The sequence below is a fragment of the Eriocheir sinensis genome, chromosome 58 (genome assembly GCF_024679095.1).
Source record: "Eriocheir sinensis breed Jianghai 21 chromosome 58, ASM2467909v1, whole genome shotgun sequence".
NCBI classification, from domain to species: Eukaryota; Metazoa; Arthropoda; class Malacostraca; order Decapoda; family Varunidae; genus Eriocheir; species Eriocheir sinensis.
Genome location: NC_066566.1, coordinates 7,346,474 through 7,365,177, shown reverse-complemented (window position 1 = coordinate 7,365,177; position 18,704 = coordinate 7,346,474). Strand labels below are relative to the sequence as shown.

Sequence of the window (18,704 nt, the reverse complement as noted above, 5' to 3'; positions counted from 1 at the left end):
CTGCTGGGAGGGACTCGGGATGGACAGGACAGCTGCGTGGGAGCTTGCAGTTCGGGATGACCGCCGAGAGTATAGAGGGCGAGTGAGTGAAGCAACGCGCCTCAGGGAGTATTCTCCCCATTAGTTAATTAGTTAGTTATTCATCAGAGATTTTCCAGAATAACAATCAATTTAAGAATTTCATCTTGGGATATTTTAATATATATTAGGTGACTGTAATAATATTCATCCGTCTTAGGAGTATTTTAGTGACGGCCAGACGGACCAGCAAACAAACAGACGGACGAAGATTACGTTACCGCCCCCTCTTTTACGCGGTGTTGGGGCGGCAATAACTAGAGTACTGATAATAGTAATTGTAGCATTAATGATAAAAGGTATGATTATTGTTATTATTATTATCATTATTATTATTATTATTATTATTATTATTATTATTATTATTATTATTATTATTATTATTATTATTATTATTATTATTATTATTATTATTATTATTATTATTATTATTATTATTATTATTATTATTATTATTATTATTATTATTATTATTATTATTATTATTATTATTATTATTATTACTATTATTATTATTAACATTTTGCTTTGTTGATCTCGTTATTATTGTTGATTGCTCTCGCTAATTGTTATTGTCTAAATGATATGTACTTAAGCTTATGATGAGTGAGTAATGACGTGTGTGTGTGTGTGTGTGTGTGTGTGTGTGTGTGTGTGTGTGTGATTATGCATGTGCGTGTGTTTGCATGCGCGCGTGTGTGTTTGACTAACTTATAAAAACGATTAATCAGGTAACATATATTCAGTTAGTGATATCCTGAATTAATTACTATAAAACATCGCCCGAGTCTTCTGCTTACTCCTGTGGGAGGGAGGGAGTGTCGCAAGGGAGGGGTAGAGAGGAGGGGAAATAGAGAGCTTGAAAGGTGGAAAGAGGTCTGCAGAGGGGGGTTGGGGACAGGGACGGTAGGTGATAGGGAAGGGCAGGTGAGAGGGGAGCAGGTGAGGGGGAGGTGAGAACAGTGGGAAGTCGTGGGCGGTGAAGAGAAAAATCCATTACAAAATTCATGGGTGGGCGAAAGAGTGGTTGTGGGTGGATTGGAAGGACGGGTAGGAGGGGGGGAGAGAAAGAGAGGGGAGAGAAAGAGAGGGGAGAGGAAGAGAGAAGGGGGGGTTAGTGAGGGAAGGATTAAGAGAAGGGGGAATAAAAAGGGAAAGTAAGAGAGAGAGAGAGAGAGAGAGAGAGAGAGAGAGAGAGAGAGAGAGAGAGAGTGAGAGTGAGAGTGAGAGCGAGCGAGCAGGAAGAGGAATAAGGAAGAGATACAGTAAAGGAAAGTTGAGGTGATTAAAGGAGGCGAAACACCGAAACACAAGGGAAAGGAAGGAAGGAGAAAGAAGGAAGGGGAGGGTTAGAATAAAGGAAACAGTGGTGAATGAGGAAGAAGGAATAGAACCATAAACAAGAGAGAGAGGGAGATACCTATATAGAGAGAGAGGAAGAAAGAATGAAAGTTAAAGAAAAAAAGAAAACTGTAGAAAACATGAATATGGAACAAAAAAGAACAAATTGATAAAATGCAGATAACAATAAAAAACGAAATAATAAAATAGAGAAGAGTGAGTAATAAAAGATAACGTAAAAGGGAAGGGAAAGGAAAAAAAAATGGGGGGATGGGGCAGTGTGAAGTCCATTTGGAAAGTAGAGGGAGAAGATAGAGAAGGGGAAAAGAAATCTATGAAGTAAGTGTCATTCCTTCTCTTTTTTCTTCCACTTTCCTTTTTTTAACTACCTTCTCTCCGTTTTTTTTCTAATGCCCTAATCGCCTGTCATTCCATCTTTTTTTCCTTCAATTTTTCTTTCCTTTCCTTCCTCCTCTCCATCACTAGGCCCATCCTCTTCTTCTCCTTCCTTCCCTTGGTCTCCCACTTCGTTCTCAGCCCCCTCCTCTTACCTCCCTTCTCTCCCACCTCCTCCCCCACCTTCTCCCTTTTTCCACCTCCTTTATCATCTTGTTTTCTGTCCCCTTCTCTGTTCTCTCCCTTCTCTCCCACCTTCTCCCCACCTTCTCTCCCTTTCTCCACCTCCTTTATCATCTTGTTTTCTGTCCCCTTCTCTGTTCTCTCCCTTCTCTTCCACCTTCTCCCCCACCTTCTTTTCTCCCTTTCTCCACCTCCTTTATCATCTTATAGATCCTCTCCATCGCATCATATCTCCAGGTTCATTCTCTTCGCTTCTCCTTCTCTCCATCCTCCTCTCTCCTCTCCTTCTGCCTCTCACTTCGCTCTCTCCATCCCCCCTGTCAAGTCCGCCCCTCTCCTCTCCATTCCCCTAACCCCGCTCTCTTCTTCCCCTCCCTTATCCCTTCTCCCACCCTCTCCTCTCCCTTCCCCTTCCCTCCCGTGTCCCTTGCCAATCCTGCCATGCAAATCAACTTCCCACTTCCATCGTTTCCATTAATCCCTTTAGTTAACCGACGTACCATCCTCCTCCTCCTCCTCCTCCTCCTCTTCCTCTTCTCCTTTACTACCACGCCCACTCCACTTTATTGCCTCATATTTTTCTCCTCTTTTTCAGTATGTTTTTTTGTTGCTTCCTAATTAGAGTTTTGAAGCCATTTTATCTGTCTTCATCATTTTCTTCTTTCTAATTGTCAATATATGTCTTTTTGCTATATGTTTTTGCTCCACGTGAGTAATTCTGATGCGTATCTTTATGTCTTTCTATGTTCGTTATTCATTATCAAGTTATGTTTTTTTATCGTTTCTCTTATGTTCACATGTTCTGCTTTCTTTTTCCTCGTTATCGTTCACTAACCTTTTGGGTCACTTTTTCGGGGTGAAGGGGAAGGGTTATTTATCACCTGAGCTTCATCCTGTATATCCTGTGTAAATGTTTCCGAATGTATCAGCAAGTCGTGTGTATTTATTTAGTTTTCCATGTCCCTCGTAATATATTTTCTTCGATGAGGATACAACGACGAAGAACTACTTGCTGGGTTTTATTTTTGTACCCTGTATCATATTCATTAATCACAATCACATTATTTTCTTTTTGTACACTATTTTCCCACGATTATTAACAGAATACTTATATACTACATACATTTTTTTACGTGTACGCCTATAGCGCCGGTAGGCTTTCTTGAGGGGCCTGGATGGTAGTCGGCCCCAGCCCGTCATGGCGCAAACAAGTATTTATAGTGGCGCCATCTTCTCTTGGCTCATGCTGCCCCCCGGAACTCGTCCTTGATTCACTTGGACGGTTTCCTCTAGAGTCCGGGTTGATGGATGGTCTTCAGGACAGCATGTGGGTAGTTTTAAGCCACTCGGCGGTGACTGAAAAATCCGAGGTGGTAGCGTGGGGATTCGAACCCGCGTCGTCCATCATGCGGTGAATGTGGGCCCAGCACGCTACCACTCAGCCACCGCCTACCCTAATACGACAGACAGACATTCTACTTACATGCTACTACATACCACATTTACATACATACATACATACATACATACATACATACATACATTCATACTAGGGAACGTACTCTTTAAATTCCCAGGCAACCAGCAAACAACCACATCCCGTTTTCTTTCTCTCCCCACCATCCACCAATCCCAGACCGGCCCCAATGCCTGACCACGCCCACCACCTACTTCATCTACGACCAGCCAATCAACGTGAGCTGCACCGTGACGTCACACCCGCCTGCGACCGACGTTCATTGGCAGTGGAACAGCAGCAACGACGTCATCAAGACCCAGAAGGTGGAGGCCAAGACGGAGCGGGTCTCGACGCAGCTTTCGGTGGCGCCCATTGAGACCTACGAGGACCGCCTGCTCTCCTGCTGGGCCGTGAACGAGATGGGGCGGCAGCAGCGGGCATGTGGCTTCTCCATCAAAGTGGCAGGTGAGGCGAGGAAGGAGGAGGAGGACTAGGGAGAGGGAGGGAATGGAAAGGAGGAGGGAAAGAGGTGAGGGGGGGGGGGATTGAAAGAATAAAGAAATAAGAGAGATAGGAAGAGAAGGATGCAACTGAGTGTAGGAAGGAGATAGGAAGAAGAGAAATGGAGAGGAGGGAGATGGGAAGAGGGAAAGGGAATGGAGAGAAGGGAGATAGGAAGAGGGGAAGGGAATGGAGAGGAGGGAGATAAGAAGAAGGAAGGGAATAAAGATAAGTGGATAAGAGATAGAAAGAGAGGGAACGGATAGAGAGGAGAAGGAAATGGAGAGAAGAAAAGTATAAGAGAAATAGGAAGAGAGGGAGGAAATAGAGAGAAGGAAGGAATAAGAGATACCAAAAGAGGATGAGGGAATAGGAAAAATAGGAAAAGACGGATGGGGAGAAGGAGGGAATGAGAGAGATACCATGAAAAGGAGGCACTGTGGAGGAGGAGAGAAGATAGATACTAAGAGAGGGAGGGAATGAAGAGGAGGAGTGGATGAGAGAGAGGATTGGGAGGCGGGAAGAGGCGGTAGTTGGTTAAGAGAAATGGTTGAGGTTAGGGCGAGGAAGGATTGGTGAGAGAGAGAGAGAGAGAGAGAGAAAGGAGTTCTTGTGGAGCAAACGAGGCTACTGAGTGTCCATTCCAGGGGTAATTAGCAAGAATATGGAGGGAAAGAGTAAACAAGAAAGTGTGAGAGAGAGAGAGAGAGAGAGAGAGAGAGAGAGAGAGAGAGAGAGAGCGCGCACGGATGGCGTTGACGTGGTACAGGGAGTTAAAGATAGCGAACGTTGTCTTTGCTTTCTTTCCCTCTCACATCCTGTCTCAGTTACCGTCTTTTTCTCCCTTTTTTCCTCCCTCTCTCCCTCTCTCCCTCCACCTTCCTTTTCTTATTAGTGTCACTGGCTTGCTGTTCTCTTTTTCTCTGTTTCACCTGTCGCTATTTTTTTCTCTCTATCTCCTTCTTTGTCTCTCCCTTTTGCTATCCTGCTGTCTCTCTTTGTTTCTGTGTCCTCTCTCTGACCTGCCTTCCTGCGTTTCCCTCCGTATCCTATTGTGTCCCGGGTTCATGATTTTCCTCAGTTGTCTTCTCATTTCTTATCTTTATTGTCCATTCTTGCCTCTCTCTCTCTCTCTCTCTCTCTCTCTCTCTCTCTCTCTCTCTCTCTCTCTCTCTCTCTCTCTCTCACATAGTCCCTTCTTCCTCATCGTCCTTATGTGTTCTTTTTCCTAGCCATATATCTCTTCACTTCTCTCTGTCCATCTTCTTTTCCCCTTGTCTCTTTCTGCCTCTCTCCCTCCCTCACACCACCTCTTCTTCCTCGTCCTCCTTTCCTCGCTCTCCTCAAGCCACGCGCACGCCCCCCACGTCACACAAGGCCACTCTTTACGTCACATCCCCGGGTTCCTGGTCACTCTATTCAACATTTAGGCCATTCCCTCACTCCGTCACTGCCTCCCGACTGCTTTATTCCCTCTCCGTCGTTCTCTCCGCCTGTCACCATTGCCACGGCCTCCACACACTCCCGTCCCAGCCCCTCCATTGTTCACGCTCTCCCCGTTCATTCCCTGGTCCCTCCATGTTTATTCCTATCCAATATATCACTTTGCCGCACCCACATCCATGCTTCAACCCTATTTTGTCAACGCCCCATTTCCATCGCCTCCATGATCGCTTTTCCTCTCCTTTCTTCTATTCCCTTTCATGTTTCGTCCCTATTTTGTCAACCCCCCATTTCCATATCCTCCATGACCTCTTTACCTCTCCTTTCTTCTATTCCTCTTTTATTCACTTTCTATCTATCTGCTCCCCATTCTCCACACCGTGTCACTCTTTTTCCATTTTCTTCCATAACCACACCTCTCCTCTTCTGCTCCTCTTCCATCTATCTCCTTACCCCCACCCTGTCACCCTATTTCCATGTCTTGTTTTACCCTACTTCTGCTCTCCTGTTATATCTCAGCTTCTGTTTTTTTCCCATTTTTTCTGCCGTCCTTTTCTGTTATTGTCACTGTTTTCCTGTTTTCGTTTTTCTCTGTTTCCACCTGTCAATTTTTTCTCGCTATCTCAATCTTTGTCTCTCCCTTTCGCTCTCCTGCTGTCTCTCTTTGTTTCTGTGTCCTCTCTCTGCTTACCCCCATCGTGCTTTCTTATGTTTTTACCTACTTGTTTCTGTCACCTCTTCATGCCCTCTATCGATGCGTTCTCCAATAACCCCCTTCTCGTTCCTACCAACCTCAAGTTACTCTGTGCCTTATGTCCCGTTTAATTCAACCCCACTCCAGCCCTGCCCCACTAGGCCACTCTCCTTACCAATTTTTTTCAGTCTCACCTCCCGTGTTATATCTTTAAACTTTTTTTACTCCTACTCAACCCCACACACGGTTCCTATTTATCTCAAGTCTCTAATTACTTTTCCCTTTGTTCGTCTTGCTCAGCCCTACACCAACCCTGCTAACTAATGCTCCCATACACATACATTCCCTTGCACGACCTTCTCCTTCGCCTCTCCTCTTATCTCTCCTGTTCCCTTATCTTCTCCATTCCCTCCCTTTATTCTTACCTCTCATATTCTCCATTCCCTCCTACTCTCCATTCCCCCTCTCTTATTTATCTTATACCTTTCTCTCCATTCCCTCCTTCTCTCAGTCGTATATAACCTCATTAGAGAAACTGTATCAGCACAGTGAAAACATCCCAAATGAACACCACTGAGTGCCAGGAATCGAACCCGGGCCTTCTGACTAGAAGTCAGGGCAGCATACCAACCAGACCACCGATGGGCTAAAAGGTTACCGCGCCAGAGGCCACTTCTGCGGCCATTAACTGACGCCCCAGCCCCGCACTGTGGACATGAAGGTGAAAGTAACCCCGCCCACACCCATGACTGACGGAAATGCTTTTAATCAACCCCTTATGGCACATACGGTGTGTAAATACATTAGAGAAACTGTATTAACACAGTGAAAAACATCCCAAATGAACACCACTGAGTGCCAGGAATCGAATCCGGGCCTTCTGACTAGAAGGTGGTCTGGTCGGTATGCTGCCCTGACTTCTAGTCAGAAGGCCCGGGCTCGATTTCTGGCACTCAGTGGTGTTCATTTGGGTTATATAACCTCACGTATCTCCACCTCTATGCACACTTTCCTGCCCGTTTACTTACTCTCCCATACCTATATCCACACTCCCTCCCTTTCACGGCCTTCCCCACACCCCACCCTCTCCGCCACTTCTCTACGCGTGCGCACTTCCTCCTACACCCTTGCCCTCATCTCACACCCTCCCACTCTTTACACATCTCCCACATACGTTTCCCTACCTTGCTTATCTCACCCATACTTCTCACCACCTTGCCAGTCTCTCCTATTCGCCTCGCCACCTACCAATCACCCCTTTCGTCTCACCGCCTTACCAGTCCTCGCCCGTTCGGCTCCCCGCCTTGCCAGCCTCCTTTTCACGACCCCACGCCCAGCTGCCCTCACATCCACGACCATCCACTCCCCTCATCACGCCCACTCATCTCTGTGACCACACCCCGCCCCTCCACTCCAATTAGCTCCGTAATGCCGCGCCGCCTCTGGAGCCTCGTGTTTAAATTCCCACCTTGAAGGAGACTTGATGCCTTGTCTCATTCACTCCGGGCGGCGGGGCTGAAAGGGACTTGCTCTCCCCTCTCTCACCCCGCCCTTCATTACTCCAGATTGCTTTACTTATATATGATATGTTTTTGGGGGGTTGTTTGTTTATGTGTGCGTGGATCCACAAATAGTCCTGTGTTAACTGCATTCAGTACTGCTGGCGGGTAGTTGGCTACTGCTACTATAAAAAAAAAATTATAGCAGCTGCATCATCCATCGTGGGCACGGTGGGTTGGAGGGAATGCTCTATGAAGTAATTAAATAAATGTATAATTATATTGTCAGGTGTGTGGTCACTACAGCACACCACTCTATCCTCCTCGCCAGGGGTTTCGGATGAAGTAAAACATATACGCGCCAACGCATATCTCAATTGATTTTCACCGAAAGTAAGGCTAACGCTGACGAAACGCGTGCTTGGGTAATGCATTAGTATGAATGAGATATCTAGGGACCCCTGATTTCAGCCACCTTAGCATCAGCTGGATGAAAGGACGACGAGAAAAGATGGAGTTTTCTGTTTTCCCAATTATGGCTTCGTTTTGCAAGAAATAGAGTATTTGAGCGATGATTTCTTCTTTTATAGTTACTAAATCTAATTATTTGAGCTATCTAATCTAGTACTCAGCCCCCACAGCCTTGTAGGTAACCGAAGGACAGGTGTTGTGCTCCATCGTGTATTCCAGGCAAAGGAACACCGGGCGCAGTGTTGCCAACTTCCTACACGCCGCGCTGAGGCTCCTCATTAAAGACACGCTTGTAAAATCAGACACTGACGCGGCGAGCAACTCTTTGTCCTTGGTCCTTATTAGAGTCAGAGTGAACAGAGACACGCAACGCTAATTTTTTGTTGTTATTGTTGTTGTTTTTTACAGGAAAGGAGACTATGAGGAAAATTCAATGCGTTAAAAAACAGCCGAAAGAAGATAATAAGATATGTAGGAAAAGCCACACAACATGCAATTAAAATTAGATAAAAAAACAGGGACAATTTACAGTTTCACCCAACCAACGATTTTCTCAAGTGGCTCATGTTTTTTCTGGTGATTTATGTAGTGAATTGCATGATTTTGTACCTCCTCTCCGTCCCAAATGTCTACTTTTCGAGTTATGCCTCTTTTCATGTTATGTCTGTCCCCTGTTGTGGCGGCGGAAGCGGCCACGGGGAGGTGAGCAGTGTTGCCAACAATCCGCAACATTAAGCAAACATAGCTGCGGCCACGGGGAGGTGGGCAGTATTACCATTTCTTTTTTTCTTTTTTACAGCAAAGGAAACAGCTCAAGGGCAACAAAAAAAGGAAACAATAATGAAAAAAGGCCGTTAATCCTATAAAAAGGGTTCAGAAGACTGGCCGAAAGAGAGGTCATTTCCGGAGGTAGAGGTGTCGTGATACTCTCCTCTTGAAAGAGTTCAACTCGTAGGCAGGAGGAAATAGAGTTGAAGAAAGATTAGGTAAATATGGAGATTCACTATACATATATATACGCGCCTCCAATATTGCCCCCACGAGAATAATAACCTTTCCAAAGTCTCACATACTGGCGTACTTCTCTCGTTTTACCGGCGCATTATACATGTGGGGAAGTCCATGGGGGGGCGCAGCACCGCCTGGTTAGGATGGGGGGCGAGAGGGGCGAAGCCCCTCCGATAGAGGTTAGGTTATGTAAAGTTCGGTTGTAGTAGTTTAAATATGCTCCCCCACCCACAAAACACGATTTTCCACGGGTCCCCCAAGATCGTTATAATGTGGGGGGGGGGGGTCCAGGGGGGTGCAGCCTGCCTAACCCGTCATCACGTCGCAAATGCATATTTTAGGTTGTGGAAAATAATTAATAGAAATCTTTAAGTTACTATTCCAGCTAGGAAAGTTAGGAATGTTCGGCCAGGGTATTTCAATAGTGATTTTCCCAGAAAGTCACCTATTTGCTATGTAGCGGCTCGTTGGCAATACAGCTCACTTCCCCGTGGCCGCAGCTACTTTTGATAAATGTAGCGAATCGTTGGCAGCACTGCTCGTCTCCCAATGGCCGCTTCCGCCGCCGCCATCAAATCTGTAATGTTTGCCTTTTCACTGGTGTTCTAATGTGATTCTGTTGATTTCTCGACCTCATTTGAAATGCATATTACTCGATTTCATTCTCCCCCACCCAAAAAACCCAAGATCCCACAGGTCCCCCAAGATCGTTGAGAATCAGGGGATAGGCATGCCTTGAAAAGAGGCATAACTCGAAAAGTAGACATTTGCGACGGATATGAGGTACAAAATCATGCAATTCACTACATCTGTCATCAGAAAAACATGAACCAGGTGAGAAAATCGTTGGTTGGGTGAAACTGTAAATTGACCAAACAGAGGGTATAAGGAAAGTAGTTAATTCCCTTGAAACTAATTAGCGAGAACACGAGATTGGAAAAGAATAATTGAAATCAGGAAGCCAAGGACCGCAGACTTTTTTTCAAATGTTAATGAACTTGTTGAGAGAAAGTTTTAGGTTTGGTGTTTCAGAATTAAACGCGAGGGATGACTTGTTTCGCTCGGAAGATAGTGAGTGGCGTTTCCAGCAAAGGCTCAAAGATGTGGAGATAAGGACAGTGGCGCGTCTCCTTCAGAATGGCGTTGGTACCTCGTTTTCTCATTAGAAGGAAGGACAAAAAGTAGTTGAAGGGAGGAAAGCAGAAAAGAGAAGGAAGCAAGGATAAACAAAAGAGCTAAAGAGAAGGACGAAAAGAAAAGGAAGAAAAAAAGGAAGGAAAAAATGAAGGAAGGAAGGGAGGAAGGAAGGAAAGACGAAAAGAGAAGGAAGCAAGGAAACAGAGAAGAGCTAAAGAGAATGACGAAAAGAAAAGGAAGGAAGAAAGGAAGGAATGAAGGAAGGAAGAAAGGACGGAAAGAGAAGGAAGGAAAGAAAGCAGATTAAAGGAAGTTGTCCCAGGATTGTTGGATTGAGCGAGGGAAGTGAAGAAGAGAGAGAGAGAGAGAGAGAGAGAGAGAGAGTTGTGACAGGACGGCTGCGTTAATCAAGAGGCCAGCACGGGGGAAAGGGCAAGGGGGGGAGGGGGGAGGGGAAAGGTCAGAGGGGCATGTGGTGGCGAAAGAAAAGGAATGGATATAAAAGAGTGAGAAAATAATGTGAATAGAGGAACCAAAAAGGCTGACTTCATCTCCTCCGGCCTTAAGTCTTTATAGATGTACTACTTTAGAATTCCACTCCCCTTCCCTTCCACCTTTTCTCCTCCTCTTTGTTCTACTCCTCCTCCTCGCCCTCCTACAATTCATTTTTTAACTTTTTTTTTCTCCACCTTCCTCCTCCTACTCCTTCGCCTTCTCTTCTTTGCATTCTAGTTTTCTATGTCTTTTTCTTCTTCTCCCTCATCCTCCTCATCCTCATCCAACTTCTTCCATTTTTCTTTTTTTTTCTACATCTATTTCTGCTCACGCTGCCATCTCAACCTCCTCCTCTTCCTCTTCCTTTTCCTATTCTTCTTTTTTTCTATTTGTTTTTTTCTATCTCCTCCTCCTATTATTCTTTTATTTCTATTTCTTTTTCTTATTCTCCTCCTCCTCCTCCTCCGCTTCCACCTCCACCTTCTCCTCCTCCTCCTCCTCCTCCTCCTCCTCCTCCTCCTCTTTCATGTCTTCCCGCCCACGGACCGAACGCAATTCACACTCCTCCAACGACGATTATTTATCTCCTCTTTTATTCTTTTTCTCCTTTTCTCTTCGTTTTTTTTCGTTTTTTTTCCTCTCGATCTCACCAGTCATGTTCTTTCACACGCCCGATAATTAATTCTCACAACGTCGTGTTTCTCTCTCTCTCTCTCTCTCTCTCTCTCTCTCTCTCTCTCTCTCTCTCTCTCTCTCTCTCTCTCTCTCTCTCTCTCTCTTTATTTGTCTGTCTGTTTTATCCCTTCAACACACACACACACACATCGATTTTCGTCATTCACTTGTCAGCTTTTTCACTCAATTTCGCTTTCAGGTCCCAGTTTTCTTCCGCTTCTTCTTCATCTTCCTTTAGCGGCGTGTTTTCTTCCTCTTCTCTTCGTCTCTCAGTTTTCTTTTTTTTCTTTTTTTTACCTTGATTATTGTACATTTATCGTTTTCTTTTCATCTCGTTTCTTTTTTTATTGGTATTGCTGTTCGAATATTTTATGGGCAGGGTGTTATCGGTTCTCATTCTGCACCATCAAAGACAGTCACCATCATCATTATCATCATCATCATCATCATCATCACAATCATAACTACTTCCTTCATTTTCCTTCCCCCGAACAAAGTATTAGATTGTTCTATATTGTGGGACTGTGTCGTCGTATTGCTCATTTTCCCTCCATATCACCACAAACTCTTCTTCACTCTTGTTCTTAACCCCTTTAACATCACCACCACTATCATCACAACCACCCACCATCTCTTATGCTATCATCTCCACTGCTCTCATCACAAACATCTTGCTATCACTTTTACCAACACACTGCTACCTCTACACCATCGTTGCCATCACCACCCTTACCACCACCATATTACCATCACCATTCACCGACTTTTACCATGACGCTACCACCATCACCCCGTCTCCCTCCCCACCACTACCCCCACCCACCTACCACCACCATCACCACAAAAATAATGATCTCCCCATCTGTATCACCACCACCATCACCCTCCCTCTTACCCCCAACACCACCACCATCGCCACTACCTCTCCCCTCCCTTCCCCACAGAGATGCCGCTGCCGCTGTCCTCGTGTGGCCTCGCTAACATCACCGCCTCCTCGCTGAGCCTCACCTGCCAGCGCCCGCCCCTCGCCTCCCCGGGCTCCTCCACGCTCTACAGGGCCGAGGTGGGTGAGAGAGAGAGAGAGAGAGAGAGAGAGAGAGAGAGAGAGAGAGAGAGTGAGAGTGAGAGAGAGTGTGAGTGAGAATAAGAATGTAAGAGAGTGAGAGTAATTGAAAGAGTGAGCGTAAGAGTAAGAGAGAGAGATTGAGTGAGTGAGTTAGAGAGAGAAAACATTACGCCAGGCCCGTCCACCATCGTTCAAGGCTGAGGCGGATCAGTATCACCTTTGCATGAGTGTCCCCGGGGCCGCCCATCGCGTTGCGCTGTCGTATTAGGTATTCCCATAAATGAGTGAACGCCGACTCCGCTGCGGACAAAGGTAATGAACTCCTTCAGCGAGAAACCGAAATAGAAGTGTCGGGGGAGAGGTGGATCGAAGATTAAAGCGACTAGAGGATGATGAGTCTTGCAGCGGCGGGCGGAGAGGCCTTGGAAGGTGCCCTGGCGTCCACTTGGCTCGAGGGACACCGAGGGTTACTGGAAAAAGACTTGAGCCGCTGATGGCGCGTCCAGGCGGCGTCCGGTGTCAGGAGAGAAGAGGGGGGAGCCGAGACACCAAGAATGCTGCTCCTGTTGCTGTTCCTGCTGTTGTTATTGATGTTGCTGTCTCCATCATCGAGGATTTGACCAGAAACAACATAGAAGCTCGTTGTCTCTCCTTTACAACGTGTCCCTCAAACGATCGATGAAAAAGGACCAGCTCTCGGCTTAGTTGAGTGCCTCTTGCTGTTACTGCTGTTGTTACTGATGTTGCTGCGGGGTGCCTGTTTCCAGCATCGAGTACTTGACCAGGAGCAATGGAGGAGCTCGTTATCTTACCTTTGAAACATGTGCCTGAAACGATGGACGAAAAACTAGTGAGTGCTTAGATAATAATGAGTCTGCTTAGATAATAATGAGTCTGCTGAGATAATAATGAGTCTGCTTAGATAATAATGAGTCTGCTTAGATAATAATGAGTCTGCTTAAATAATAATGAGTCTGCTAAGATAATAATGAGTCTGCTTAGATAATAATGAGTCTGCTTAGATAATAATGAGTCTGCTAAGATAATAATGAGTCTGCCTAGATAATAATGAGTCTGCTTAGATAATAATGAGTCTGCTTAGATAATAATGAGTCTGCTAAGATAATAATGAGTCTGCTAAGATAATAATGAGTCTGCTTAGATAATAATGAGTCTGCTAAGATAATAATGAGTCTGCTAAGATAATAATGAGTCTGCCTAGATAATAATGAGTCTGCCTAGATAATAATGAGTCTGCTTAAATAATAATGAGTCTGCCTAGATAATAATGAGTCTGCTTAAATAATAATGAGTCTGCCTAGATAATAATGAGTCTGCTTAGATAATAATGAGTCTGCCTAGATAATAATGAGTCTGCCTAGATAATAATGAGTCTGCCTAGATAATAATGAGTCTCCTTAGATAATAATGAGTCTGCTTAGATAATAATGAGTCTGTTTAGATAATAATGAGTCTGGTTAGATAATAATGAGTCTGCTAAGATAAGTGCCTGGACGATACTCCCTTAGGATTGATTCGTAAGAGGGAAATATCACACTATGACTCCAAAAGAAGACTAACACTGCCCTCATCACTACCACCATAACTATAATATCGTCACCCTCATAAGATAATCGCCTAAGTCATTTTTGAGCGATTTCCAGGTTTTTGTCTACATCAATTTTTCAACATGTGACGCCCATTTTTGTATAGTTGCCTTCGTCATTCAGTTTCAGGGTTTGAGTGTTCTAGAATTGGCCTTTTCATTTCTGCCTAAATCTTAAGCCAAATGAGATAATGACAGTTCTGATTTCCTTAAAAGTAGAAAATAATGACTTAGGCGGTTTGTTTACGAAGGTGACGATATAATAGGACCCGCCGATTTAGCGGAATACAAACAACCGCGGGACGAAAACGGATAGAATACAGACAGACAGACAAACCAATATTTATCGCTGCTAGTAAAAACAAATAAGTATTATATGAGTATACCCTGCCCATCCATGTTTACGTCAGAGAAAATGGAAATACGCGAAGACGAGGTCACTGGGCAACCGGACAGACACGGACAGATAAAGAGGGCCGCTGCACATTCAGACAGACATACGAAAAGACATTCATACATACAGACAGACAGACTATCACGTACGAATTTACCTTTAATACGTATTTTTCTTTTTTTTTACAACAAAGGAGACAGCTGAAGGGCACAAAAAAAAGGAAACAATAATAAAAAAAAGCCTGCTACTCGCTGCTCCTATAAAAAGAATCAAAAGAGGTGGACGAAAGAGAGATCAATTTCGGGAGGAGAGGTGTCCTGATACCATAACATGTACATTTTCACCCTAACGACTGCCAAAACTAAATAAACCGTTTATCATTATTACTATAAACATCCATAAAAAAAATACCATCATCTACTATATGGCTCGTCATTATCGTCGCTGTTAGTACGTCGATAGAGTTTAAGAGAACCCGCCCAGGTCGTTATGAAGAGATTATTTCTGTCTCCGAAGCTGATTTACCAACCTTCCCATAGAAACCCAAGCCGCGGCGGAGTAGGCAAGGCGAGGAGGAGAAGGAAGAGGAGGAGGAGCAGGAGGAGGGCGTGGCGGTGTCAAGAACTCTCTCCCAAGACGTGGAGTTCTGCGCAATGATCGGCTCATGAAAAAAAGTATATTGAAGAGATCTGTAAAGGACTTTGAGAGGTCCCCAAACTCTCCGGAACTGTGCGAGGGGCTGTTGACTTTGGAGGCGAAGTGGGCTGCGCGGGACCTAGAGGGTATGGGTGGGGAGTGCGGGTGGATGGGTGTGGGAGGGGCGTAGGAGGGCCGGCATCGCTCATTCACCCAACCATGAGGTACTGCGTGGAAAGACATCGGGGAAATTGCGGCGGCTGACAAAGAACATGAGGAACAGGAGGGCAAAGACGCTTCCCTAAAGGCTCCTCAAAAGGCTCACTGATTTCCCCTGCATCGGACGCTTTTGCAGACGGTGACTGCGGCGATGACGACTGTGGCGCCGGACACACACACACGAACGAGGACACGGATGAGGACTTAACCGGGGAAGGATTTGCAGTTTAAAGGAGTTTTCAGCCCTGCCTCGCTTTTCTCTGAAGGAGGAGGATCAGACCACTTCCCTGCCCCTTCAAGCGCTACCCTCCTCCTTCCTCCTGCTGTCGTCCTCCTCCCTCTTTCCTCCTCCTTCTCTCTTCCCCCTTACCCCCGGCTGCTTCTCGTGGTGACAGCCCTCGGTCCTCCCTTCCTGCTGACGTCACTTTCCGCCTCCTCCACCCTAATGAAGCTGAATCGGAGTGAGCTGACCCAACACAGCCTCCTCCTCCTCCTCCTCCTCCTCCTCCTCCTCCTTCCCCGCCCTCTACTCTTCTTCCTGTGTCTCCTCTTTCTTCATCTTACTTCATCCTCTCCTTCTCCTCCTTCTCATCCTCTTCCTCCTTCTCCTCCTCCTCCTCCTCCTCCTCCTCCTCCTTCACTGGGTTTAGCTTGGTCTTCGCTCCTGCCGACATGGAATGATAAAATGATTACACACACACACACACACACACACACACACACACACACACACACACACACGCACACGCACACGAACACACGCACACACACGGTACACATGCACGTTCGCTCCCTCGTGTTCAGTGATGATTTTTTTCTGCATAAAATATTGACGAGCGAAAGAGTAAACACGGCAACGGGAGCCTGGCGGCGCGGCGAGCCAAACAGACAGACAGATGCAATGAACAAACAAATAGACAGACAGACGGACGGACAGGCAGACAGGCACAACGAACAAGCAAACAAACAGACAGATAGACAGGCCAGCGCACAGACAGACACGACTGCTGCCCTGTTACCGACATTAACATGCATGAATTGAAACATTTATTTATGTCCCCCCTGCATCATTGAACATCTGCTACGATAGATACCGCGCAGAACTTAAATGTTGGCACCACTTGCTCCCCTCGCGCACAGTATTGGCAGTAGTAGTAGTAGTAGTAGTAGCAGTAGTGGTGGTGGTAGCGGTATATTTATAGTAGCAGTAAGAATAGCAACAGTAGTAAGAGTAGCAAGTAGTAGTAATAGTAGTAGTAGTAGTAAGGTTGGGCAAGTAACACAAGTATACCGAAAGAGAAATAGACAAAGACACAGGAGGATACATGAAGCCAGTCTGCTTACACGTGACACCCACCTCGTGATAACCACTCAGCCACTATATGCCGTCCCCGTCAATCAGTCTAAATAACCTCTATTTGAATCTTGCAGTCATAAGTCTGTTCCCCTCATTCATTACCTAATACTCAAGCCTAAACCCATGTTCTGCCTAATTCTCTCTAGAGCTTCTACTTATCTAACACCAACCCTTCGCTGAGTCCTAATATTATTTTTTTTGGTTGCACAAGTATTTCGTTGCCTTCACCTGGGGGCGTAGGCAAGGGGGATCAGGTGTCCAAAGCCAATGGTACGGAAATGAGCACCGAGGCCACGTGCAGCTATAGCGTATGGCCCCAACTTTACCTGGCCCATCAGCAGCAGCAGGACTCGACTCAGCACTGTAAAAATAAAGTTAGCCACCAACATTTTACGGCATTACTTCGTTAAAGGTCATCCACAAGATTCAAGTATTCTTTAACCTTTACTGTGTTTACTTAATCACTACCCTTAGACGTCTGATGTGACTAAAACTATATTTGCTTTGAAAGGGTGGCGGAAGGAGAGGTTTGAGTAGAGGAGTAGTTAGATAAGGTTAAATTGATTAGTGCAGCGTCCTCCCGAAATTGACCTTTCTTTCGGCCACCTCTTTTGATTCTTTTTTGTAGGAGCAGCGAGTAGCGGGCTTTTTTTTACTATTGTTTCCTTTTTTTGTGCCCTTGAGCTGTCTCCTTTGTTGTAAAAAAAATGCTAGGCTTGATTGGGTTCGGTCAGGTTAGGTCAAGATGATACTACCTAGCGCGGTGTGGAGAGCAAGACGCAGGGAAGGAAAGACTGGTGTGTTGCTTCTTTCAGGCAGTAATTGTTTTTGTTGTTCAGTGTAGGTTTTCCCGGTGTATTTTATGTGTTCCGTGCGCACGTCTTTGTACCCCCGAGGTGGTTTATGTGTTTAAGAAGAGAGCAGCCACGAACACCGGCGCAAATACTTCACTGTGCTGGAAAGTGACAGGAGGTTATATATACTTACCTGTCTGTTAGTGATCTTACGTGGCTTGAAGGGGTATACGTCTTTGTAACCCCGAGGTGGTTTATATGTTTAGGAAGAGAGAAGCCACGAAAACCGCCGCAAATACTTCACTGTGCTGGAAGGTGACAGGAGGTTATATATACTTACTCACCTGTCTGTTAGTGATCTTTCGTGGCTTGAAGGGGTGTGGTCTCTCGTGTGGGAAATTTTGGGTTCGGTTTGCTTAGACAGGGCGAGATCAAGTTTGTAGTTTCTCTCCTTAGACGTCATATGACCAATGCAGTTGCGGCGCCACAATTTTACTCCAGTCAATCAGTCAATCTCCTTAGCTGCTAGTTCTCGTAAAGGTGGACGGGGGGGGTGGGGGGGGTTAAATAGGGAAATTACGACGGAAAATGTTCTTAAAATCCCATCAAAATCTGTCAAGAGGAAAAAGAGTAGCGTCCCAGAGATTCATGGGTGACCTTTTGTGACGCTTTACCCATACGGTATCCCTAGACATAGAGGTGGGTTAAAGTAGAAGATTTGTGACGGATATTGTTAGTTCCTTAAAGCCCACCAAAATCTGTCAAAAAGAAAAAGAGTAGCGTCCCAGAGATTCGTGGGTGACCTTTTGAGACCCTTTACCCATACGCCATCCCTAGACGTAGAGGTGGGTTAAAGTAGAAGATTTGCGGAGAATATTGTTAGTTCTTAAAAGCCCACCAACCTCTGTTAAGAAAATATTGTACCGCCCGTGAAATTCGTTGGTGACATTTAGCGAAGATTTACCCATTTGCCATTCCCAGAGTAATATTGATATCAACAATCCTCTAACGACTTTGGTAATGGTAGTCAAGCAGTATTAATCTAAATGTGCGTAAATATTGCGAAATTCAAACATTCGTTATACCTGTGATCTCAAATTGATGGCGAAGTCAGATGCCAGAGGACGAGTTTGTTCACCGAATTTCACGCCTAGGTTAGCCCTCTGTGTGAGCTGCCGAAATGCGCTGCCTTCCCCCTTCACCGACCGCAAGAGGGGAGTACCGGAGGGGAGCCGTTTCAAAGGCAATCCCA

General features: G+C 45.5%; 1 protein-coding gene across 3 annotated transcripts in view; it reads left to right on the top strand.

The window, feature by feature from the left end:
- Positions 1-18,704, top strand: part of LOC126985107 (hemicentin-1-like) — a 295,072-nt gene that overhangs the window by 162,261 nt on the left and 114,107 nt on the right. For all 3 annotated transcript variants that reach the window (XM_050839570.1, XM_050839572.1, XM_050839571.1), the window contains exons 11-12: positions 3,635-3,922; positions 12,325-12,443. In XM_050839570.1, the coding sequence (XP_050695527.1) occupies positions 3,635-3,922; positions 12,325-12,443 (407 nt within the window). The remainder of the gene's footprint in view (positions 1-3,634; positions 3,923-12,324; positions 12,444-18,704) is intronic.